We start from the raw sequence: 25,462 nt of genomic DNA on the forward strand, positions 1-25,462 counted from the left end.
ACCCCCCGCACCCTCCACGGGGCGCGGCAGGCGACTCCCGGCCCCTCCCGCCTCAGCCCCGCCGGCAGCACCCCCGGGCCGTGCGGGGACGGCAACCCCCCCAACCAACATGGCGCTGCCCCGGCAGACATGGCGCTCGCGCGGTCACGTGAGGGAGAGGCAAGCCGCCACGTGATGCGCACGGCCCTAGGATCACGTGACCAGCCGCCTGGGGTTCCCACGCGGGAGGACGGCTTGGTGCGCGTGGAGCGGAGGCGCGAGCCGGCGGGTTGCCATGGGAACGCTGCTGCCGCTCCTGCTCCTCTTCCCGCTGCTGCTGCTGCCGCCGCCGGCCGCTGCTGCTCCCGGTGGGTGCCCCGGGCGGGACCCCTCCCAACTGAGCCGGCGCCCCCCGCCGGCCTGGGGAGCGCTGGGCGGGTGCCCCGGCTTCCCCTGGGCCCCAGTTGCCAGGGCCGGGCTGGGCCCCCGGTTTTCCTGGCGCTGACGCTCCCTCCTCCAGCTGCCCGGGCAGCGGGGCCCGGCCTGGCGGAGCGGTTCTTCCCGCAGGTGCGGGACCACTTCAGCTTCGAGACGTGCGGCAACGAGACCTTCCCGCAGCGGTACCTGGTCTCAGGTAGGCGCTGGGGTGTGCTGCGGCCCGGCCCGGCCGCGGCAGGGCCCTGCTGTGGCCCAGGGCTGAGTTTCTGTCTGCTTAAGCTTTAACCGGCCCTGTGCAGGGCAGAGCCGCTCTGCGTAGTGCTCGGGGGGCTGGGCTGGTGTGGTTTAACCCCAGCTGGCAGCGAGAACCACGCAGCTGCTCGCTCACTCCCCCGGGGCTGGAGGGGGAGGACGACATAATCAGAAGGGTAAAACGGAGAAAAAAAACCTCGTGGGTTGAGATTAAGACAGTTTAACAGGGAAGGCAAGAGCTGTGCACAAGGAAAGCAAAACAAGACATTCACTCACTGCTCCCCATCGCAGGCAGGTGTTCAGCCATCTCCAGGAAAGCCGGGCTCCATCATGCGCAACGGTGACTTGGGAAGACAAATGCCATCCCTCCGAACGACCCCCCCTTCCTTCTCCTCTTCTCCTTCCCCCAGCTTTCCATGCCGAGCACGATGCTCCACGGCGTGGGACAGCCTTTGGGCAGCTGGGGGCAGCTGTCCCGGCCGTGTCCCCTCCCAGCTTTCTGGGCACCCCCAGCCCTCGCTGGTGAGAGGCAGAAAAGGCCTTGACTGCCCAGCAACAACTGAAAACACCAGTGTGCTGTCAAAAGTATTTTCTCATCCCAAATCCAAAACATAGCACTTTACCAGCTGCTAATAAAAAAGTTAACTCTATCCCAACTGAAACCACAACAGGAGCAGCCAGGAGTCAGTTTGAGCTGATTGTCAGCCCCTTATCAGCCAGTCATTCCCCCTGGTGTTGTCCGTATCCTCCTCCTCCTCTTCCTTTCAGTTCGGTGTGGGGTGCGGGGGTGGGGATTGGCCTTTCAGGAGCAGGAGTTGACTAGAACAGCAGCTGCGTTAGGCTTCCACCAGGGCTGGCTCTGAGCACGCATGTTGTCAGTGGACCACGGTGTCTCTTACAAGTGCCACTCGGTGCTCCAAATGCAGCAGAAAAAACAAATAGTGACCCAAACATTGCACTCTGCACCCATTGTTCTTACGAGTGAAGATAACTCCTCTTGGGTCAGTGTTTTGTGTTGTTTGAACCCCTGCAACTTTAGATAGCTTAAGCTGTGCTGAACAATGGGGGCTTCCAGCAAGGAGTCTGGCAGCGTCTTCCTTTCTAGCCAGATAATGAGTTATCTTCTGTGCAACAGACAGTCAGAGAGAGGAGGCTTTTCTAAACAGCATGTGACTAAAAGGCAGCAATTTCAATAACTAGCATCACATGTTTTTCAGTCCTGCCTGCTTGGAGGACTCAAGGAGAGATTTGCAGGGAGAGAGCAAAGGTGTAGCTGTGAATCGCGCCAGCCCAGAGCGCTGCCCAGCCTGGCACCTGCCTCACACACCGCCTGCCTCTGGGGCTTCCTATGCAGCACCTCGTCTTCTTCACATCACCTGTTGCTCTGCGGCTTGTTCAGCACCTGCACCCAGTCATATGTGTTATATACATTTCACCAAGTGTGAATTCATGGATCACTTCAGCCCAAAGATATAGGAACACCACTGAATTTTGATAGCACACCCAAGGCTGAAATTTCACTAATTAAGTGGCCCTTTTTGAACAGAACTTTGGGATCACCTGGTTTAAAGCATTGTGTAATTTTTATTTGTTTTCTTTTTGAAGTGTTTTATCTGCGTGTCCTGAGCAGAGCTGAATAATATTTGTGAGAAACGAAATATTAACAGTGCATTCCTGCTGGTTTACAAACCAGCAGTTTGAGTTTCTTACTCAAAATTCCTGTGAGTAGTTCCTTTCCCCTCTACTGCTTGTGCAATGTGAGACTTTTCAGATTATCAGCGAGAACTTGAAGGAGACTGTTATTTCACAACCAGGCATCTGACTGTCTTGAGTTTAACTGGCAGCTGCCCAGGATTTCAGTTTAAAAATAGATATCCTCTTAAGCAACCTGTCTGGTTTGGTTTTGGCTCCTGTGAATGGTCGATTGCTCCAGGAGCCACAAAGCACGTCAGAAGAAAAGCCAGAGTAAAGATAGCACTTGAGTTTCCCACCTGGTACCCACAGCAAATGCAACACAGAAAGAGAATCAGCCTCTTTGTTAACAAAGAGCAGTGGTTTTGCTAAATGAAAGGCTTCAAACCCATTTCCAAGCCAAATCCTGCTTTGGCAAGTCCGTGTTGAGAATGCCAAGGACTAAATCCAGGCCCCTCTGTTAGTGTAAATGGCCCCATGTGACGTGCTGCAGCGGCACCTGTAGGACAGCCACTGTTGGAGGGTCCCTTTGGGTCATGTGGCAGTGTGTTGAAATCAACACTTTACTGATGGTCTGAGGTCTGTTGTTGAAGAAAGCTATTTATTATCCCTTTTAATTCCTGTGTAATTTAAGACTAAGCTAAAATCAAATGTTTGTTAAAGTCAAGCAGGCATTAAAGCAAATGTTTGTTAGACAAGCAAGTCTTGACATCAAGGGTCAGCTTGTCCCACCAGTCTCAATTTGCCTTCAGTTATAAACAAATTGGAGGATGAAGCACATCATCTTCATATATCATCACGTATTTGTATATGATATATGAGAGAGAGATGTGCGTGTGTTACACATATAATGTATATCGTCATATCAGCACCAGCATCTCCTGGGCTCATCCCCAGCAGCGTGGGCAGCAGGGCGAGGGGGGGATTCTGCCCCTCTGCTCCGCTCTGGGAGACCCCCCTGCAGGGGCAGGGGGGGAGAGCAGACCCCCACCACCACCTTCTGCTGGGACACCAACAGCAGAAGGACACGGAGCTGCTGGAGCGGGGCCAGAGGAGGCCCCGGAGATGCTGGGAGGGCTGGAGCCCCTCTGCTGTGGGGACAGGCTGAGAGAGCTGGGGGGGGTTCAGCCTGGAGAAGAGAAGGCTCCGGGGAGACCGTATTGCAGCCTTTCAATATACATAGGGGGCTTATAAGAAGGATGGAGAGAGATTTTTTACCAGGCCCTGCAGTGACAGGACAAGGGGCAACAGTTTCAAACTTGAAGAGGGTGGATTTGGATTGGATTTAAGGAAGAAATTTTTTATTATGAGGGTGGTGAGCCCCTGGCCCAGGTTGCCCAGAGAAGCTGTGGCTGCCCCATCCCTGGAGGGGTTCAAGGCCAGGTTGGACGGGGCTTGGAGCAACCTGGGCTGGTGGGAGGTGTCCCTGCCTACAGAAGGGGGATTGAACTGGATGATCTTTGCAGGTCCTTTCCCACCCACACCATTCTATGGTATGTGATTTACAGCTTGGCTCTATGCTATACGTCACAGCAGGAGCAGCAGAAAGATGCAGGAAATTCCCTAACATCTATATTTGTGGGAAAAGTGATCTGTGCAAGTGTTTTGGGATCAGTTGTGTATATAAATATAATGTATAATATTTATATAATATATAAATCTGCTTGGGACGAGGGTATATAAATCAGAAACCGCTCTTTTGGCGGGTAGGTGTTTCCAAATGCTTTGCAGAACTGAGATTTTAGGGATTTTTCTGGCAGAAGCAGAAGTTCCAGGCCATGTGCTGATCTCATGGAAGCTCTTTTCACCCCTGCTCAAATGAGAGATTTCTGTAGCCTGGCCTTTCTAATACCTTTATGCCCCAGCTCAGCCTGTTCACAGAGTTATTCCTTGTTAAGTTCCTGCCCAGACTTACCAAAAGTAGTCATTTCATGCTCATATGTTGTTTTGTTATTTTGGTTTTTTTTTTTCAAATTTGCTTCTGTCAATTGTCTCACTCAGAAAAGTTCTGGAACAAAGGATTTGGACCCATCTTCTTCTATACTGGCAATGAAGGTGACATCTGGACTTTTGCTCAGAACTCTGACTTCATATTTGAATTAGCAGAGGAACAGCAAGCACTTGTGATTTTTGCTGAGCATGTGAGTATTTTAGTCATTATGCATGCTACAGAGTCTTGTTCTGTTCAGGATTACCAAATTCAGCTTTCTGCAGGTCGAGAAATAATATCTCTTGAAGCTGAGCTATACCTGCTGTAAGCTTTCTCCTCGTGGTAGCAGCTCTTCTTTACTTAACCTTGGCTTCTAAATCTTTTTTTACTGTGCCTGCCAGCAGTCCTGGATACAGACTACTGTTTCAGTAAAACCTATGCCATGGTGTATTTGCCTTAGAGCAGAGCTTTTGTAAGTAGTTTCCACAGGCCACACCACTCTAATAAATCTTCTGTTCCACAACTTATGCATGAAGAGATTACCCTGTTCCCTTTTCTACTTGGGGGTTTCAGGAGAGAGATACGTGCTGAGGGCCCACTTGGCACCCACTGAAGTAGCTTGTGATGGACTGCCAATCCTCTACAGGATATGTCCTGAAGGTCTCTGTTTATCAGGTGAAGGAGACCAGGCACTTCCTCAGTTATGAACAAGTTAGAGGACCCCACGTGCTCTGTTACCGTTTCCCGTTTGTGCACGCTTATCCCAGTTCTGGAGTGAGAAGAACCAGACCTTGACACCAGCATTTCTGCAGCATATCTCTTTCCTTTCAGAGGTACTATGGCAAGTCTCTTCCATTTGGACTTGAGTCAACGCAGCTGAAGAAGACTGGTCTGCTTACTGTGGAACAAGCCCTCGCTGACTACGCAGTGCTAATTACTGAGCTTAAGCAGCAATATGGTGCTGCGGACTGCCCTGTCATTGCTTTTGGAGGCAGGTAAAGGTTTTGTGTGCTCCTTCCCTTCTCTGCATCCTTTCCCAGCCAGAGTTGTGCTGTTCTCACAGATCTGTTTGTCTCTCAAGTAAGTCTTAAAGGCAGAGCTTTAAGCTATCTTTGATAGAGAGCAGATGTGCCTGTGCATGAGTTCCCAAGAGCTCATCACCAGGTCCCAGTCAGATATCCCATCAAGAGTTAGTCTGGATTTGTGATTGCTTTGGAGAAGCACCGCTGACTGGATGTTTCTAGGTATCTTAAGTGTATGAGTCAGACAGAACTGCAGAAAATAGGAAATTGCTCCTGCAACATCCAGCCGTTTTCATTGTAGGCTCCTTTGTAATTCTGCTCTGCACCTGCTGCTTGGTTGCTCCTGGCTTCTTAGCAGCTCCGTCCCCAAAGCACTTGCTCTGTTGCAGCTCAGAGCTGTGTTGATGTGATGTTCTTGTCTCTTGAATGGCTCCCCACGCTTCCAGTAGAGGGATGCTTCCCTTTAAAAAGCTCCCACCAAGTACCAGGCTTCTAATTCAGCTGCAGTGAGCTAAGAAGCATTTGACCTGACAGTTGTTAAGTTTCCAGCTCGCTGCGGTGATGGCTGGACTGTTGATCTCAGGGGTGTTTGTAGTGTGACTGTCAGGCCACGGCTAGTGTAAAAAGGGCCAGGAACTGTCCTGGGGCGGGGAGGTGGGAGAGAGATTCGGCAGAATCTGCTGGCTGGGCTGCATGTTAGACATGTGTGTGTAAATCAAAATCACAGTTCAGTCTGCCACAGCCCTGAGCAGCGCTAAACCACGTGAAGAACGCTGAAATAGGGCAGGGATGGAGCAGCACAGCGTTTCCCATGGGAGGAAACAAAGCCTCTTCTCTTGCTTATAACTTTGCCAAACTTGTGGCAAGGTTTCAGCTAATGCCAGCTTCCAAGACCAGGGTTAGGGAAATGCGTGTTGCTTTCCATGTGGGTGATGTGGGACCGGTATTTACTGCAACCACTTGAGGTTGTGGGGAGGGAAACTTGAATACCTGCAAGCTTGGTGTCACACCGGGTGTTACCTGCGTTTTGGGGGTGTCACAGCCCCGGGAGTGACCTCAGAGTAACTCCACAAACATCAGCGTATGAATAACTTTTGTCACCATGGCTTTATCTAGCAACCCTTGATATATCTGCAGATTGTGGCCCTGGCACTGAAGCTACCAAGGTGGCTTTGAGTTTTATTGTGGTATTTGTTAATGTCTCCCCTTCCCTAGATCTGTGCTGATCATCTATGCAGCTGCTATTTGGGGTGCCCGGGGAGAATACTCTCCACTTCCCAGCACTAGAGAGGGCTGCAGGTTCTGTAGTGTACAAGGACACCCTTTGCTAAGAGCCTAGCTAGACTTTATCATCCTGTATGTAAAATGTGGCTACTTCCCCCATTGAATAGTGACCGCTTCACTTGTGCCCCACTTGGTTTTGCACTGAAGCTGTCAGGACACACTCAGGATGGTGCAGAGTTAAATATTGAGGCAGGGTTTCCATTTGGCTGCAGAAGCAAACTGGGCTGCTGTGTTCCCACCAGAGCTGGTGTGAGCATTTGGGGAAAAGGCCGGTAAGAACACATTGTGTGCCGCCTCCTTGACCGTAACTGGGTCTTTTTACGTGAAGATGGCATGTACTAGATATCCCTAAGCTTCTTGTTGCCTTGGGTTAGGTAAGCCTGTGAATGCTCGCCTGAAATGTTGAGTTGCGGTGTTTATAAGCTGCCTGTTAGAGGAAGTAACCCTTTTGTTTATGCTGCGGCAGCTATGGAGGAATGCTGAGCGCTTACATGAGGATGAAATACCCAAACATTGTGGCCGGAGCATTAGCTGCCAGTGCTCCTCTGTTGTCTGTGGCTGGGCTTGGAGACCCTACCCAGTTCTTCAGAGATGTAACAGCAGTAAGTATACGCTCTTTCCAGGAGCAGTATTTTCTTTCTTTAATGAGGCTGGATTTTTTTGTTTTTTCTATGTATTTAAACAGACAGCTGTCTTCACAGCATCAGTGCTGGGCAGGGAATGCAATTAAATGGGAACCTGTAAGGAAAAGCAGCAGCTGCAGACATGATGGCTGGGCACTGCCTTGGCTGTGGCAGCTCAGGGCCAAAGGTGCTGCTCTGCTGAGCAACACAGCTCGGTTCCAGCACCTTTAGTAGCACTAAGGATTCACTTGCCCATTTCTGGTGACTTAACCATATTACAGCCTGAAAGTTTTCCTTTGTGCCTGGACCAACACCCTTTGGATAATTTATTCTTCAAATCCTCTCCCCAGATGCTGTATTTTGCATTGATATCAGTGGTTCACAGCAGCTCCTTAATCCTGTGATGGTCGCGTTTCAATGAAGAGCTAAACTAAAAATACGCAAGGTGTCCTGGGCTCACTTAAAACCAAAATTTAAATGTAGCTTTCACATTTTGAGGACATAGGACCTATAGGAAGGTGGTATTGCTTAGAACTGACTTACATTTAGTTTATAAGGAAAGAAATGTACTACCTGGTAGCACTGGTCTTTTTGCTGTTATTGACATATATGAGAACCTTATTTCAATGCAGAGACTTACAGGACAGATGGCATTACTGGTAAGTGTAAAGAAAAGTCTATCATATGAAAATAACCACAATAAATGCATTGAAATGAAATTTTAAGTGTGTAAGAGAATAAAAGACATAAAATCATACATTTTAAAACAAAAAATGTAATACCACAATCATCTAACGGGCCTTGCAGTGGGAATTCTTCCCTGATTGAAAGTAATTCCTTCTCAGAAGCCTGTGCAGCTGATAGCTCTGACTTGCTTCGGCTGTGAATATGCTGTGAGTCACTACACACCCATGGAACTAGGGCTTTGACCTTTTCATGTGAAAAACTTTCCAATTAATTTTAAAATATATTCTCTCTGCAGCAGTAAGTCGTCCTCTGGGCTGAGATTCTAAGCAAGCACTTTGTTGTTCTCAAAGTAATTCCTTCCCCCTTCAGTGTATTTGCATAAAAGCAATCTGTGCATCTGAAATCTGAATTCAATTGCTCCTCTTGGTGAGAGAACACCCCTGAGAGCTGTTAATACTAATGAAGACGCAAACCTTTCATGAATCATTGCGGGAGCGCTCTCCTCCCGTGAGTCAGAGAGCATTGTCTTGAAGCAGCTTTCTCTGTGACTTTTAGTGAGCTTTTCCAGCTTCCTTCGTAAGCCTCCAGCTCACAGGGGAAGCGAGCAGAGGGCAGAAAGTTGGTTTTGCAGAAGGCATTTAGGTATGACGCGGTCGGGCAGAATGCCCCTGTGTGAGTACGACACGCGCAGCCACATCCCTGCTTCCCATTAGGTGACCGATGCAGGGGCTGTTCGGGCCGTCAGCTTGGGTCAGTTTAGACAGCTGAATTCGGTGTGATTCAAGAGTAAAGCTGGCAGCCTGGAGGGGCAACAGCTTTCCTTGGAATGGCTGTAATGCCTCCTGCCTCTGCTTCCGCACCAGCTCAGCTGAGCTGTTCCCGGGTCCGTAAGGCTTTGTGGGGGTGAACTGGAATGGGTGGTGTTCCCCAGCGTGCCGGGAGTGCCCTGCAGCAGTCCAGCATTGCCCAGTGGGGAGCTCGGCCATCACAGCAGCCAGAGCAGACCTGCTTCTCTGTCCCAGGCTGATCTGTCTCCACGCTCCCATTAGAGCCATTAGTAGATGAAGATCAATAAGCACATCCAGAAGGAGATTTGGAACCCCTAAAGGGGTGCCCAGGTAAACTGTGGAAAATTCCGTAGTGATTTCTCTAAGCCTAACTATCAGACAAAAAGGCAGAGTTAGGAATAAAAGAAAGGTCCCAAATCTATTTTTCATAGAATCATAGAATCTTCATGGTTGGAAAGGACCTTTGAGATCATCGAGTCCAACCATACACACACACACAAAAAACTAAACCCCTACAAATCCCTGCCACTAGAGCATGCCCTGAAGTGCCACATCTAGATGTTTCTTAAACACCTCTAGGGATGGTGACTCCACCACCTCCCTGGGCAGGCTGTTCCAGTGCCTGACCACTCTTTCAGTAAAGTAATTCTTCCTCATATCTAATCTCAACCTCCCCTGCCGCAGCTTCAGCCCATTTCCTCTGGTCCTGTCATTATTCCCCTGGGAGAAGAGCCCAACACCCACCTCTCTCCACCCTCCTTCCAGGTAGCTGTAGAGGGCAATGGGGTCTCCCCTCAGCCTCCTCTTCTCCAAGCTAAACGTGCCCAGCTCCCTCAGCCTCTCCTCACATGCCCTGGTCTCCAGACCCCTCACCAGCCTGGTCGCTCTCCTCTGGACACGCTCCAGCACCTCAATGTCCCTCTTGTACAGCGGGGCCCAGAACTGGACACAGCACTCGAGGTGAGGCCTCACCAGTGCCCAGTCCAGAGGCACCATCCCTTCCCTGCCCCTGCTGGCCACGCTGTTCCTGATACAAGCCAGGATGCTTTTGCAGCATCGGTGATGTTTTTTTCCAAGAAAAAGGACACGGCCGCCTTGGTCACCCGGCAGGTCGCTGGCAGGCTTAAGAAGTAAAGCAGGTCTTGGTTCCCAAACCGGTGCTCTGCCCCCATGCATAACTCACTTCTCCATGACTCCTTCTCATAGACAAAGTGGAGTTGGAAGAAATCTATGGTGTGTCTGGAAAAAAAAAAGAGGCACAACAAAATTTTTTTAGGCCAAGCAGCCTGGCAGCCTCTTCCCATTTGCTGGCCAAGGCACGTGTCTCCTCGCTGCTTCATGTTCAGTCTAATGGCTCCACTAAGTGCGAAGTGTTTTGTCTTAACAGCTCATCTCAGCGAGAGCTGGTGAAACAGTTGCTGCTTGGACTGACCTGTGCAGGCTTCTGCTGGGGTGTGCTGATTGTCTGGGGGACAAGGCAGAAGCACCGGTATCACTGCTCCTGGAGACGCAGATGAGGTTCTGACCAGTGGGCCAGTAACCCCTCTCATCTCCCGGTACTTCTGGCAGTTCTTACCAGTGCAGCCTCCACATGCGTCTCCTCTGCGCAACCGTAATCCTGTGTCTTTTCTGTCCCTTCAGGATTTTCAGAAGTCCAGCCCTGGCTGCGTCACAGCTGTCCGCAAAGCCTTCCAGCAGATTAAAGATCTGTGCCTGAGTGGAGGTAAGGAGAGACAGCCCTGCAGACGGTTCCCAAGGGCAGCCAGCAGGCAGTCCCCACGGCCTGGAAAAGACCTGATTCAGTTTTACTTCAGCTAGGTCTTCAGTTGTTCAGCTAAATCAATGCAAATGCCCACCTGGCTGCCTCTTCCTGCTTACACGATTGATTTTTGATTTAATGAACAGTTTCAGTTGGCATTAAAGATAGTAACCAACACCAAAACGAAAGTATCTATATGGGGGCTGGAACGGTGTTAATGAAACTCTCTTTTCTACACCCAAAGTGTCAAAACACCTGCAGGTGCAAAACACCTGCATTTTATGCTTGTAAAGCCTCGTGCTTCACCAGATGCCTGTCCTCAGCACCCACACCATATGACAACTGAGAAGTATTTGGAAGGCAATCTAGGTTTTGAAGCAGCCATCACAGTCTCTTTCATCTCCAACCTTGGGCAGTCAGGTGAAGCCAAGGACAGAGACTGGTGAAGATGTCTGCAATGCCTCCGAGCAGATATCGTGGGCCGATGCAGCATCTCCTGGGAGCCCTGCATGGTGTTGGAGGAGCTGTGGTGGGTTCTTGGTCTGTCTCAAGGCTTGGCTTGGCCTGTGGTGCTGCCCCTCAGGGGCTGTGTGCCTCCTGCCTCGCTGCAGGAGCTCGTCCTGGAATCGCCCAGAGGGGCCAGGGGTCCAAAATCCCACTTAGCTTTGGGTGACAGCAGGACAAATGTTACCGTTAAATAGCCAAGATCCTCAAGGTCTGCCTGGGCCACACTTACTGCAGTGGGGTGGATAAGGTGGTCATATTTAAGGCTTAGGCTCTCAAGTGAGTATCCAGAGGCAGGTTGCTGGCCTTGGGCTTCCAAGTAAGGACAGCCGGGCTGCGGTGGGCGGCTTGTGGAGTACGATAGGGACAGACAGGAACTGTGACGCCAAAACGCGGAGGATGAAAAGAAAAGCAGCAGCATTCCCCAGTAGAAAAGCAAAGATATATGAGTGCATCTTGAAGGGATCTCTTCAAATTTGGATTTCCTGACTCCAGCTGACCTCTCGGCGTCACACTGAAGTTTGAAGGCTCGTCTCGGGAGCCCCTTGTAACTCTGTGAGGACTATTCCCACTGGCAATTCTTACTGCAAATGCACCCAGCTCCCAAGGAACTCGCTCTTTTGTTGGTTTGGTTGGTTGTTTTTTTCCCTGACAGTTCTTCCAGCTGTTTAATCCCACCGGGACCTGCATGCTGGACCCTGCTCTCCTACATGAGAGCTTGCCGGGGGGGCTGCCCTGGGGGGCACAGCAGAGCCCAGGGAGGGAGCCAGGCAGGGCACCGGCGAGGACGGGCTCGTACCAAGCTGCTCCTCTCGCTGTGCCAGCCGGGACTGCTGCTGTCGCGGTGGGTGCTGACTCCTCTGGGCTCCCCAGGGAGGTGTCAGCAGCTCTGCGAGGGGCAGCTGGGGACCATGGGCCACACGGCAGCGTGAAGCTGCACAGGAAGGCTGTGTCTGAACATCTACCTGTGTGTAAATTTAGATGTGATGTGTCCTTCCCACTAGAAACCTCATCTGCGTGTTACAGCATCGTCTTACTTCTGAGTGAAAGAAGACGCTGAAGGCTGGTATTATTTGCACCTGTTGAAGTTTGTGTCTTTCAATTTTCCTTCTTTCTGCAGCCTTCGATGAAATTAGCAGGAAAATGGCCACATGCAATAAGATCTCTAACAAGGAGGATGTTTACCAGCTTTTTGGGTTTGCTAGAAATGCCTTCACCATGATGGCCATGATGGACTACCCTTACAAAACCGATTTCATGGGTCACCTCCCTGCCAATCCAGTGAAGGTGAGTACCAGGACACAGGTGAGAGTTGCAATTTCTGCCGTGCACTTCGGTGCACTGTCAAGCACACGCCATCGGTGATGGTGACAGGGGCAAGTAGCGGTGGATGTTGCAGCCCATCCACCCTGGCAGTAAATCTACACACTTTAAACTCTGTGAGGGCGAATGCAGTGTTTGAAGTGCTGTAAGGCTCGTCAGGGAGGGTTTGCTGGAGCCACTTCTGCCCTGCTCTGCCTTTACCTTAGACACAAAGACCTGTGCAAGCTTGTTGACTTCAGCTTTTAAACACTAAAAGCCTGTAGCTTTTAAAAAAATGTAATTTTGTTGTAGCCCACTTCAACACACTTTCATAGATTTTTTTTTTCTTGGTGGGTGAGAAGGGAGACCTAAAAATCAGGCTCCTTTCTGAGTATTGCCCAGGGAGATGATGCACCTCAGAGTATAACGCAGAGAAATGTCTTCTGCTGTTGGGACTGGAGAACCTCTAAACTTTCCGGAGAGTCAGAGATGGGGAAGTGTGGGAAAGGGACCTGGTCCTCAGGGGCAGAGACTTCTGAGACAGCAGCTGCTTTGGAAGGATCCCAGCGTTGATCCCAGATCACCAGTTGCTGCTGCAATCCTTGGTTCCTCCTGGCGTGCCGTCAGCGTGGTGCTGCTGTTCTCTGCTGCGCTGCAGCACACCACGCCGACCCCACTTCATTTGCCTTGCGGCGTTTGTGGTTCGGGTCCTACCTGGAGCGACACGCGTGCTGCGCATGTCATACAGGCTACGCTGTACTGGGACTCAGGAGGGGCTGTCTCTGGCTCCACTGGGCATCCAGTTCCCTTCTAGGGTCTGTTTAACAACCTGTAAAAAGGAAATAATTATTCTACGCCCCCCCGCCCCCGGCCCTTGAGGAGGGCATTGAAATATTCTGATTGTAGGAGGAAGGAGCTCCTTGCAGTGTATCACTGCAGCCTCTGCACAGCCGCTTAACTTGTCCTAGCCCTGTCTCCTTGTTCCTATGTATTTTGTTGCTAGAAGGGAGGAAAAATACCCCAAAAACCATTAAGCCCTTGGAAAGCTGCTGAACCATAAAATGTCTACGTGGTAATTTTAGTGAATCTTCCAGCTTAGCCATTCCACAGAGCAGAGACTGTTAACGATCCTGTCTGCAATTTGCCTGTAATGTGTCTCATCCAGGTTGGCTGCGAACAAATCCTTGCCCACACAGACCCAATTCAAGGCCTGGCTGCTCTTGTCGGTGAGTTAACAGTATCCATTTCGTCTTTTATTTAGCGCCCTGTTTTCTAGAAGCACCTGTAAGTAGAGCTGTCGCATTGCTGTGTGGGTTGTGGATCGTGGCACCTGGTATGACTCCCACTGGGACGGTTTGCCCCATATTGGCTCTGTCCATCAGGGTATCCATGGTGGCCATGGATTCATTCTCACACCTTTCCAAACTTATCCTCGTCAGGTTTTTTGTCCATTCCAGCCCCTTAGCCCATTGACTCTCTGTGAGATGTGGACTTCTAAGATACTTGGTTCCTTTCTAAAAGTTTACCCATACTCTGGCTCAAGCAGTCACGGGTTCAATGCATGTTCACTGAAGAAAGTTTTCTGGTCTGCTTGTTGAGGACAAGGTTGTCATCGCAGTGCCCTATGGTCTTAATCCAGTGTCAAGACAGTTTTAAATACATTGCGTATATGTGTCTCTGTCAGTACTTAATTTGTGAGCCAGCAGTGTTCGTAAGGAAATTACTAGAGATGGAATTCAAAGCTCTTTTGAAGACTTCCTCATAAAATCTCTGAAGTTGCTCATGGAAAATAAGTTCTACATTGGTCATTATTCAGAAAAACAGGTTCTTAATGACAAAAAATTGATTTAAGGAATTCTTATGGGTTTGATGTAGCTTAGTAGGATTGGGAACTAATTCTTTTTTTGCAGATTATGCATGTCACCATAATAACACCAAGTCAAAAATGTACCAATTCCATATCACTGCTAGAGATGTTCGGCTGGCAACTGGAAGAGTTGTTAAAATACTACACTGTGGGCAAACACTGTCAGATCTGCTTGACTTATTCACATCCTACTTCTTTTCTGAGGCAAAGTGGGACTCTTGTTTCTTTGTGATGAACAAGCTGAGAGTAGATTTCTTCCTTCTGCCTGTGGGGGAGCACTTTATGCCTCTCCTCGTCTCACCAGCTACGTTCACTTGGGACAGTTTAATCATGCAAGAGGCATGATCCACCAGAGCTTTAGGCAGGGGACTGGCTTTCTTCCATGCCCGGCCCTCTGTGTCATACAGGAAAACACTGTCTTCTTTCTGCATGTGCTGCAGTGACGCACCTCCTGTGAGGTAGAGCGTAGTGTGGTGGGCTGTGACGCTGAACTGGCAGCAGCTGAACGGGGATAGCGTTAGCGTTGTCCACTGGTTGCTTCCAGGACAATAACACTCCGTCTCACTGACGTGAATCCATTCCTCTGCCTGCAAAGAACCAGACCAACACTCACCCATTGTATCACACCTCGAGTGGGCGTCACTGTCATGTCAGGCTCGCTTGGTTGACGATAAAGGAAACCAGTGTTTCATAGACTCATAGAATCTTCATGGTTGGAAAGGACCTTTGAGATCATCGAGTCCAACCATACACACACAAAAAACCCTACAATCTCTGCCACTAGAGCGTGCCCTCAAGTGCCACATCTACACGTTTCTTAAACACCTCTAGGGATGGTGACTCAACCCCCTCCCTGGGCAGGCTGTCCCAGTGTCTGACCACTCTTTCAGTAAAGTCATTCTTCCTCATATCTAACCTAAACCTCCCCTGACGCAGCTTCAGACCATTTCCTCTGGTCCTGTCATTATTCACCTGGGAGAAGAGCCCAACCCCCACCTCTCTGCACCCTCCTTCCAGGTAGCTGTAGAGGGCAATGGGGTCTCCCCTCAGCCTCCTCTTCTCCAAGCTAAACGTGCCCAGCTCCCTCAGCCTCTCCTCACATGCCCTGGTCTCCAGACCCCTCACCAGCCTGGTCGCTCTCCTCTGGACACGCTCCAGCACCTCAGTGTCCCTCCTGTACAGAGGGGCCCCAAACTCCTGTTTGAATACCACGGTGCTCGAGGTGCCAGATTTTTGACCGCATTTAGCAATTTAGCAGAGCCTCAAAAGAAACTGAATAAAACACCAGAATGTCATGGCTTTAAAGGAGCTTTTTCCTTCTTGGAAAATCAGAGGAGCGAGCTGAGCAAGGTGCCACAGGGACCTGCTGGGACTGGCATAGCCCAAGTCCTGCCTGCTCTCTAGATATTTAACACATTACGAAGGAACCCATCTAAAGAGGGCTATATTGCATCGGATTGTGGACCACAACTGAGTTTGTGTCATCTGGATGAATTTGATGTCCGCCTGGATGTGCAGTTTCTCTTTATAGATTTCTATCCTTTCCTCAGTGAGCAATTAAGTACTCTGAGATGCCCATGCGTTCCTTCGAAAGAAACCGTACCCATCGTGGTAAAATGGGGCCAGGCCCTGAGTCTTTACACTTTCAAATGGGAATTGATGAATGATCTTGGAAAACTCAGTTCTCTTGGCTTCAGGGAATGGGATTCTGCTAGAGCGAGTCTTTCAGTCATGGTCAGGTCTCTTCCCCAGGAGGCTGGGCAGTGCTTTCCCTCCTCTTTCCGAGATGGGAAATACAGGTTTGAAGAGAATTCATTTGCATTCCGTCTTTCCTAAAATCTAGGCCAGCGTCCTCCCTGCAGTCCGTTCCTCCTCCCGTCTGCCAGTGTTGCGCCCCTTTTCAGCTCGAACAAGGGGAATCAGTGTGTTGGGGCAAGTACGTGACTAGTTTTACACTCAGGTTTTCCCGTGCCAGCAGGCTGCACCTCCACCATGTTTTCTTTATTAAAAAAAAAAAAAACAACCCTTTGAACAGCCTTTGTACTTTAGCAAATGGAGTGTGGTAACAGGGCAGCTTGCGACGTGCACAGCTGTAACGGCAGGCACGTTTTCATACGCTTATTGGCCTGACTTGCTGACTGTGCCGGTCAGCTAAGAGGCCAAAAATAATGAAGTTACTGGTCAACCTGTCGGAATAAAACACTCAGAGCCTGGCAATGTAGAGACACCATTTTGCAGCACATTTGGGATTATAAGAGCAAATGAACTTACTCCTTTTAGTGTCCTTCCTCCAATGCAAAAGATCCTGTCCCTGACTGTAGCCATCCCGTGATCACAGCGGGTAAAAGCCATGGCACTGTTGCCAATCCAGCGTCGGAGGCGAGGGAGGTAGCTGTAAGTGTCTCGTAAGGTTTTACCCCCTGAGAAGCCCCCTACAAGGAAAACAGAAGTCTTGAAAATCTATCCATCATCCTCTCTGACACCCAGCAAACCTTCTGCAAACATTAGCAGAGCTGATCTTTTTTGCCTTTAAAATACCTAAGAAGCTCAGCTTTAAAATTTCACACCGTTCTGCAGAGGTGATGCGGTGTGAAATTTAAAACCTGAGCTTCTTAGGTATTTTAAAGAAAAAAAAAAATAATAAACTCCAAACCAGTTCCAGCTCCTTCTGTAAACAGTTTTCCACAGAAGATTTTGGAGTGAAGCTCTGGGAGTATTTCGAGCGTAACCAGGAACAGCTTTAACTAGGGAATCTGCTTCCAGAATGCGCAGTCACAACATGGTGGCTTGAAAGAAAAGCGTTCAAAGCTCTTTGAACTTTGGCTTTTTGACAGAAGGTCAGAGCCCATCTGCCAGTGCTGGTGGCAGCTTTTTCTCCTGGTGAAGCACTCACTTGAGTGTTGCAGGGGTGCATTATGAGAAGCCCCGTGCAGCAGGAGGGTGCTGCTGGGGGGGGGTAGGCGCCTCCAGCTGCCTGCCCGCTGGATCCCAGCCTGCAGAAAGTCTTTGCCAACACGGGAGGTGGTATCTCAGGTTGGCCATAAGCCCCAGCTCACCTGGGTGCGGACGCTTTGTCTGCGTGGAACTTGTGTCTAAATCTGGTACTGAAGTAATGGGCATAATTTTTCAGTTTGCTTGGGCAGGGCTGTAGGCCGGCCACAGCAAATTTGCCGTTACCCCACTAATTCAGAACAAAATGATTATTATAGGTAGGTAAGGTCTTGTACCCAAGGGCTACGGCGTTATCCAGCCCAAGTCACCCTGGGGTGTGGGTGTGTGAAGCTCCGTGAGGCAATTTGTCCTTGCTCTCCAACAGAGAGACCAACAGAGGTGCCGTGGGCCAGCTGGGTCAAAGCAGGGACTTGCCCCTGAGCCTCAGCCCTTGCCCCAGGGAACCCATTATCCATCTGTGCTGCCAGCGGGGGCCAGCCCTGCCCTCAGCGGGCACGCGTCTGGGTAGGACAGCCCGCCCGGCCCCTGGGGGCTCGCGTGCACGGTCCAGCACAGAGAAGTGCCGCTGTGCGGTTGAAGTTAGTCCGTGCTGGACGAGTAGAGTGATCCCAGCTGGCCGTAGCTGGTTTTCAAAGCAGGGAGCCTCCGGCGTTGGTAGGCTGGCCCAGGGCTTTTAACTGCAGAGGCAGTAACACAAACAGCACAGTTCTTTCCCTAGGACAAACCAAAGGTTAACTTTTAAGTCCAAATTAGTAGCTGCAAAAGCTAAAGATCCTACAGCAGTTTCCTGATGTGCTTAAACCCATGCTGCTTTATTGTTCAACGTCCTGCGCAATCTAGCAACGATCCCTGGAAAGACGGGATCCCTCGTAGGGCAAGAGCTGTGCGGGATCAGAGGGTAAGAGCCTGCACGATACTTCTTTTTGTACCGACGAACAAAGCCGCGCAGTGGGGTTTAGTCCCACACCGTCCATTCAGATTAATACCGGGGTTTAATCCCATCCCCGACACCACGGCTGCCCGCTCCTGCTTTACCTTTTCAGGCAGCAAAGCTTTGGGATTCAGCCAGGATTGCAAGGTCAGAGGCGAGCAGGGGTGTGGATTGCAAGGAGATGATGTCACCGTTGATGTCTTGGGAAAGAAAAGAACTCCTGCCATTCAGGAGGGCAGTGAGGCTGCGCTAACACAGCAGGAAAGGGACGCCGGAGCCGTGGGTGTTACTGGGGCGGGTGCAGGCTTAGCCTGTGACGTTAACATGCCAGCAACAATCAATGACACTATGTGAAAATATGCTGCTTTCTACTAGCTCTGTCACCTGAAACGTAGAGGATTCCCTTGTGGGTTGTGCCTGCGTGGTCAGCAATAGGTGTGGGGAACGGAGCCGTGAACTCCCACTTGTTGTCGGCAGGCTGGTACGATTCCACCGTGCAGGTCAGGGCCCCCAGCAGCGTCCCGCCACCCACGGCAAGGATGCGATCAGACAGCACATCCGCGTGGAAGCGTGTCCGCCTCTCCAGCATGCTGGCGACCTGGAGCCAGGAAGCGTTGCGGGGATCAAATCGGAAAACCTAGGATCGCAGCAGATGGGTGATGGTTAGCGCAGGGCAGTTGGCCTGCTTGTGTCTCCTGTGGCTTCAGGAGCCGATAAACGTTCTCCCTGGTCTGAAGAAGGTTTTATATTCAGACCTAGACAGGCTCGACTTCTAGTGCCCGCCAGCTGATGCAGCAGTGCCTCCCTGGTGGAGCTGGAGGCTGGATTAGGCCTTTCTGCGGGTCTGGAGCTCTGGGAAGAGGTTGCGCTCTCAGTTTAGAGCAAGCAGGAGGTGAAACAAGTTGGCTTAATGAAATACCTTTGTTGCAAACACTAGCTTGCGTGTGTCAGCTGAAAACTGTTTCAGTGGGATTTAAACAAGCACGTTTTGCATCTCTGCTGCTGTTTGAGTGTGTCGTAAAGGGAGCAGCTGAGCTTTGCCTGCTGCTTTTGCCCAGGAGAAGGCAGGAGTGGCTTCCCCTCCTCTCGTCCATGGCGGCATCACCGCAGGGGCACAGCACCTCTGCTAAGGTTGGGCTTTCACCCCCATCTTCCTCAGCAGTAAATACCTCCCCAAGCTTGTTTTGTCAGTCCCGGGGAGGAAGCCCAGGTCAGCATCTGCAGAACCACATGGGGTGAGTGCCGGGCTTGGGCTGTAGCCCAGCAGCCAGCGCCCCGTCCCTGCTGCTCCCGCGTCCTCTGCTGCGCTGCTGCGGAGCTGCCTCCGGCCTCCAAGGCGGTGGAAGGGAGCGGCTGTTTGCAGTGGCAGTGTCGAACTAAACACCACACGGAAATAAGCCCCCTGGGAGCATGGGAAAGAAAAACATGCTGGTGTTTCTAGCAAGCTCACTGAAGCCGTCTAGGGAAACATAAAACCCTGCACAAGTCTTTTTACTCTCCCGGCAGAAGGGGAAGGTCCTGGGAGCTGAAGCAGGTATGCCTTTCAAGGGCAAAACCAAGGAAGGAGCCGTTCTCAAGCGAAGCGGTAGGCTTCAGCCGTGCCTCCCCAGCGTGAGTCCCATGGCGGCAGCAACGGGGACGGGGGCAGCACTCGTGGGGTTGCTTGATTGAGTGATGTGGACGTGGCTGAACCCACCCTGTGGAAGCTGTGTACGGATTAGGATGACAATTTAGAGCGGGAGCAAGGTGAGACCAGGGCAGGACCTGATTGCTTCCCAGAGGGTTTGGAAGCTGTTTTCCCCAGGGCCTTCAGTACTGCACAGAGCCCTAAGAAATATGCAGAGGTGGGAGAGCTGTGGTGGGCAAGAGGAATGACTCCCTTTCTCCCTCCCTCCCTCACCCAGATGTTGTTCCGAGGCTAAAGGCTTCTCGTGTCTTACCTCATTTGATGGCTGCTTTCCTGTGGGATCAAATTTGCACTGTCCCCCGATGACAAAGAGGAAGTCATTGATGATGGCGACGCAGTGGTTGTACACGGGCACGCAGAGGTTGCCGACCTTGTGCCAGGTGCTGCAGCTCTGGTCCGCAGCCCACATCTCTCTGGAGACGCAGTTGTTGGTGGTTCTGCCACCAGTGACGAGCAGCACGGCGGAACCGGAGCGGAGGCTCGTGCTCTGGGTCTGCAGGACTGGCTGCGCGTACGGCTGGGAGTGGTAATTCAGAGCCTCCTGCAGGTATCTGTGGCAGCCTGAATCCAGCCTCATAAGAGGCATTTCTTGGACGTATCTGTGCAGATCCTGTAAAGGAATGAGAGGGAATCTTATGCGCCTTAAAATATCTGCTGCATCTTTCAGCCGCGCGTGGTCGTGCTGCAGCCAGCTGACGGCGGCCCTGAGCAGCTCCAGCTCGCTGTATCCCTCACTGTCGGTCCTGTCTAAAATTTCACAAAGGGTTCCTCGGTCCAGGTCTTTCAAGCGCCGAGGATCAGCCAGGATCTGTTGGCAGTGCTGCCCTACGTAGCGCATGGCTTTCTGTCTCAACTCTGCTGGGCCGAGTTTTTTAGCAATGTTAAGAACATCCATGCAGTTCTCACAGTTCAAGCAACCCTCCAGAAAGCAAAAGCACAGCTTGATCACCTCCCGAACCAGGAGGGTTTCTGCGGCTTTGAAGGTCTCCTCAATATTCTGTAATGAGAGGTCTAGTTTGTTGGAGTAAATGAAGTTGAGAACATTCCTCAGCCCGGCAGCGCTGACGGCTTTCAGCCGGACATTACCATCCCGGCTCCCCGCTCTTGCCAAATTTCCAACAAACAGGATCTTGCAGTAGTTACTTGCTGAGGCTAAAATGATCTTGTGGGCTGGAAAGCAGACCCCTTCCGCCTCCAGTGTCACGTCGCACAGTGCGCTCTGCGAGCGAAGGCTGCTGAGCCCTTCCAGGAGTTTCGCCAGGTAGGTGTCCGACACGAGCCTGGCCATGCCGGCCTGCAAGCCGAGCAGCCTTGCTCTGAATGCGGCGTAGCCCCCGGACTCTCCGCCGCACGCGCTCAGTCCATCTCCTGGGCAGGCGTCCGCAGCCGAACCGGTGGCTTCATACTTCAGGGGGGCCGTGGCTGTGCTGCCCACGCCACAGAGCCATCCAGAAGCCGGTGGCTGCAGCAGCCTCCCTCCTCCACGGCCTCTGCCTGGTGCTTTGCAGGCACCGCGCGCTGCCTGCCTCGCGGAGCCGCCGGGGGCCGTTTGCAAGCGGAGCCGTTGGAGCTGGTTATTGCACAAAACCCGCAGTGTTTGTGGATTTTGCCTGCGGGCTGTGACACTGGCAGCAGCGGATGGCCACGGGCGTAGCCGCATTCCTCCTCCTCGCTATCTGGTAACTACCCATCCACACAAAAAGCAGCTCATTCCTGGGCAGCTACCCGGCTACGCTTCACTGGGCCGCCTGGTCAGGTGCTCTTTCATCTGGGCAAGCCTGCACACGCTGTCTTTCCCTTCTTCAACAACGGTCAAACAAAATCCTGCCTGTGACCAGCCAGCCTTGGCCCTCTGATGGATTCAGACAACAGCGACTTTCAGGGAGGGGGTGGGAAGGTCTTAGCAATCGTGTCCCGTTCGGTTTGAAGCATCCAGCTAACGTCCTGTACACAGCCTGCTCCTGGGGGCCTTGGGGATCGGAGGCTGCGGCTCTCCAAGGGCTAGTGAGCCAGTTGCTTGGCTTTTGGCACGAGCAGGGAGCGCCCGGGAGCCTCTTCCTCCCCATGGATGCAGCAGAAGCAAAGGATATCCTGCAGCCGGGCTTGAGACCACGTGAAAGCTGTGGCATAGAGTTGGGATCGTTATCGAACGCTGGTGCAGACCCTGCTAGCTCTGCCCCAGCCCACTTGCCCAGCTGGGATGGCTACCCCTCTGCTGGGTCTTGGCCACGAGGCTTGTGCGGGAGGCGGTGGGTGAGACAGCGGAGAGGTACTGACGGGTTGGCTTTGCGCTGTGTTTCCACCTGGCAGGGGTGTTTTACAACTCCTCCGGCTCGGCACAGTGCTACGACATATACCAGCTGTACCAGTCCTGTGCCGACCCTACGGGCTGCGGCATTGGCTTGGACGCCGAGGCCTGGGACTACCAGGTAAGGTGTTGGTGGCACCAAGAGGTTTCAGCTGCTGCCCTGGTTACACCCCTGCCCCACGACAGCTCTTGTACCTCTCAGGTTTGCACCGAGATCAACTTAACTTTCAACAGCAACAACGTGACTGACATGTTCCCTGCGATGCCCTTCACAGAGGCCATGCGAGAGCAGTACTGTTGGAGCAAATGGCGCGTGAAGCCGCGAGCACGCTGGCTGCAGACAAACTTTTGGGGAGGAGGTGAGTCGTGCCGGCTGCTCGTCCCCTTGCGTTACCCTGTAATTGGCTGCCCGTCCCCCCTCTGCCCAGCTGAGCTCCGTGGGGACAGGCACAGCGCTCTAAGCCCCGGCAGAAAGTCACAGCCTTGTGCTGACTTGAACCAAACAGGCCTTTCTGTGCCTCCTTGAGACAAAAGTGGAAATCCTAAAAACTGCCGAGAATTTCTTTTATTCTTGTGTGATTTCTGTACTTGTCCATGTTTGCTGTAGTGGGAAACACGTTTGGGTAAACGGGCAGGAAAGAGGCCTCTCAAACATTATCTCTCTGAATTTCAGACCTGAAAAGTGCAAGCAACATCATTTTTTCAAATGGAGACCTGGACCCGTGGGCCGGAGGTGGGGTAAGCACGTGCACTCCCGCAGCCCGAGCACAGCCTTTCCAGGTGCCACACCTCCCCTCTCCCTCTCCGAGCAGCACGGGTGATTCATCTTTAGCCCGTTTTAGTTTCTGCAAGCGGCTGGTTTATGTGAACCCTCCGGGAGCCTCAGGATATTAACAACAGATGCCCTGACTGGAGTCCATCAGCCGGGAACGCTGCTGCAGCAGCGCAGACAGAGCAGGAGCCTCCCTGCCCAACAGCCAGGCTCCGAACCACGACCTGCCGCGTCTCCGTGTCGAGGGGAGGTCCCAGTGCTGACAGCCAAGCGCTCCTTGCCGTTTCCAGTCTCCGCACGCTGTGTGAGACCAAGTGGTCGCTGTAAGCAGCCACTTGGGGCATATTTTGGCTTAGATTGAACAAAACTTCAGAAGGGCGGCAGAGCTTTAGTTAAAAACTTAAACACTTAAAACTGGGCTTTGAGGTAGTTTAGCTCCCGATTGTAACGCAGGAGTTCCTTGGCAATCCCAGCTGCAAAAGGAACCGGCCGCTCGGGGGGCACGGGCTCAAAGGAGCCTGTTACTTCCAACCGCCTGTACTGGAACGGGCTGACAGCTTTCGTCTTGGGGGAAGCCTTCGCTTCGTTTGAGGCAGGGGGTTTGGCTCATTAGGGCTGATGGCCACCCACGCGATATCCACCATAGCACGGAGCTCTTCCTGTGCTTTTCCTCAGTCCTGCCCAGCTCATCTTCCAGCTCTCAGAACCCATGTCCGGTTCCGCCTGGTAACGTGGTGAGAGTTTGTCTCTGCTCCTTCTTCCAGATAAACAGCAGCCTCAGTCCTTCACTAATTGCCCTGACCATTAAAGGAGGCGCTCATCACCTAGATCTCCGGTAAGTACTGAATCTCCTTTAGCTGACAAAATCCCACTGCCTTGGCTGTTTGATCTTAGCTAGCCACAGCCGAAAGAATCAGGAGATACTTCACTTAAGGCAGACCGGACACCAGCCTGGCGCAGCGTAACCACGGAAGAGCAACCTTCTCCCCCGCGCAGGGCTCTCGCAGCCTTCAGGGAAGCCGTGCTGTGCAGAACGCAGCACTAAGCTCTGGGACTTCCATTAGAACTTGTTCTTGCACGAGCATTGGCACAAGCGTGTGACAGCCTGTAGCGATCAGTCACGTGAAGTAGTCCAGTGTCTCTTGGCATTAGCCATCAGCCCAGGCCCGGAGCAGAGGGGGCAGCAGCCACCGATGCCTCCCAGCCTCCTGGTGGGGACGACACTGTGACTTGTTTTCCAAGTACAAAACACCATCGCTGTCCTTCGGTTCCCTGGCTTGGCTTTCCCTGTGCAAGAGGCACGGGGCTGCTGCCCGCTGACGCGTCCCGCTGCTCTGCTTTCTCTAGCGGACACAATCCAGCTGACCCCCCATCCGTCACCGCGGCGCGCAGGCTGGAAGCCAGCATCATCAACGGCTGGGTGAAATCTGCGGGGATGGAAGGAGCAGGGGAGAAGCGCTCGGGAGCTCCAGCGGGCGCGTGGCTGTGATCACGTCCGTCCCTGCAGCGGGGGTGTGAGGCTGCCACCGGGACACACAGCGACAGCAGCCTGCTGAGCTCTGCCCGCGCCGCTTGAGGAAGTGTCCTCTCCTCTGTCACGACGGTGGAAATTCACCTTTCTGAAGTGTCCCACCCACCCCTGATGAAGCGTCAAAAGAAAAGCAAATGGCCAAATCACTGACTGAAGCCAAAATCGCATTGTATGGATTTTGTGCTCACCTGCTCGGAATGAGAAGGCATTAAAAAAGGTGGAAATAATAAAAGCTTGTCTGAGTGTCCAAGAATCGTCACCGTCCTGAACAGTGTGGTTGCAGGAGGCACCTGAAGGTTGAAGCTAAATTATTTTTAGACAAAGAGTAAATACTGGGTGACTAGTGGAAAAGCAGAGGTATAGTCATGACTTACACAGGGTCGTACTCCACTAGTAGACCGGTTGTATGTCAGCCTCATCCAGGGCGGTGGGTTTGGGTTCTTTGTTTGTTTTGTTTCGAATTTGCACAAGAGATCTCCACTTGTCGAGCTGGAGATCTACACAAAGTAATCCCGGTCTACACAAAGTAATCCTGCTGTCACTCGAGAGCTGCATGTTAGTGACCAGTCAAGCACGCTTCCACTTGAGACAGCATCACATCTTTTTAAAATAAAGTACAAGTTTATTAAAGCGTGTGATATAATTTCGTGGCTTGGTAGTATAACCAAAGAAGCTAAAACAGGATACTTCTCCCCTTCCCAGGTGGAGTAAACTCATCTTTGCCCATGAACAGGTGCGTTCTGGCCTACTGGAATTACTACGTACGAATAAATACCAGCGTAAGTGCAAAAATACTAAGTCCTGGTAATCAATTGGACGCCTCAGTTGATCCATTTACAGGGATTTTATGAGTTAGAGGAGAAGCCTCCAGGGTGATCAAAGGCTTACGTTGCCTACCCAGGCGAAGTCTCGGCGTTGCTTCCCCGGCTGTTACGCTGCTCAAACATAACGCCTTGTGTGCAGCGTTTGCGCCGCTGGGCCCTCCCTGCCGTCACCGTGGGGTTGGTTCCCGGAGCTACAGTATCAGTCACTGAGGTTATTTCACAATATTCAGGGGGGACAAAAGGGGGTTTTGCGTATGACCCACTTTCCTCTTCCCTGTACCAAAGGGAGTACAAAAGGCCAAAGCTTCTGCTCCCCCCCCGGCCTGCCGA

General features: G+C 51.8%; 3 protein-coding genes across 5 annotated transcripts in view; 1 reads left to right on the forward strand and 2 right to left on the reverse strand.

Moving 5' to 3' along the window:
* LOC134523595 (dual specificity testis-specific protein kinase 2-like) overlaps window positions 1–1,011 on the reverse strand; it is a 63,300-nt gene extending 62,289 nt beyond the window's left edge. For 2 of the 3 annotated variants that reach the window (XM_063352631.1, XM_063352632.1), the window contains exon 1: window positions 946–1,011. In XM_063352631.1, the coding sequence (XP_063208701.1) occupies window positions 946–976 (31 nt within the window). In that variant the 5' untranslated portion in view covers window positions 977–1,011. The remainder of the gene's footprint in view (window positions 1–945) is intronic. The other variant, XM_063352640.1, reaches the window with a different exon arrangement.
* On the forward strand, window positions 192–24,311 carry DPP7 (dipeptidyl peptidase 7). Its single transcript, XM_063352630.1, has 13 exons — window positions 192–347; window positions 500–613; window positions 4,363–4,502; window positions 5,123–5,286; window positions 7,064–7,199; window positions 10,337–10,418; window positions 12,079–12,245; window positions 13,426–13,486; window positions 22,008–22,126; window positions 22,208–22,364; window positions 22,679–22,743; window positions 23,542–23,612; window positions 24,125–24,311. The coding sequence occupies exons 1-13, from the start codon at window positions 275–277 to the stop codon at window positions 24,264–24,266; spliced, it is 1,491 nt and encodes a 496-aa protein (XP_063208700.1). The 5' UTR covers window positions 192–274; the 3' UTR covers window positions 24,267–24,311.
* Window positions 13,496–20,985, reverse strand: LOC134523598 (kelch-like protein 9). The gene is made up of 4 exons (XM_063352642.1): window positions 19,951–20,985; window positions 18,395–18,647; window positions 16,399–16,559; window positions 13,496–14,714 (listed from the first exon to the last, which is right to left on the reverse strand). Exons 1-4 carry the CDS (start codon window positions 20,983–20,985, stop codon window positions 14,316–14,318), a joined length of 1,848 nt encoding a protein of 615 aa, XP_063208712.1. The 3' UTR covers window positions 13,496–14,315.
* Window positions 24,312–25,462: the final 1,151 nt, after the last annotated feature.

Source organism: Chroicocephalus ridibundus, chromosome 15, assembly GCF_963924245.1.
Source record: "Chroicocephalus ridibundus chromosome 15, bChrRid1.1, whole genome shotgun sequence".
Classification (NCBI taxonomy): Eukaryota; Metazoa; Chordata; class Aves; order Charadriiformes; family Laridae; genus Chroicocephalus; species Chroicocephalus ridibundus.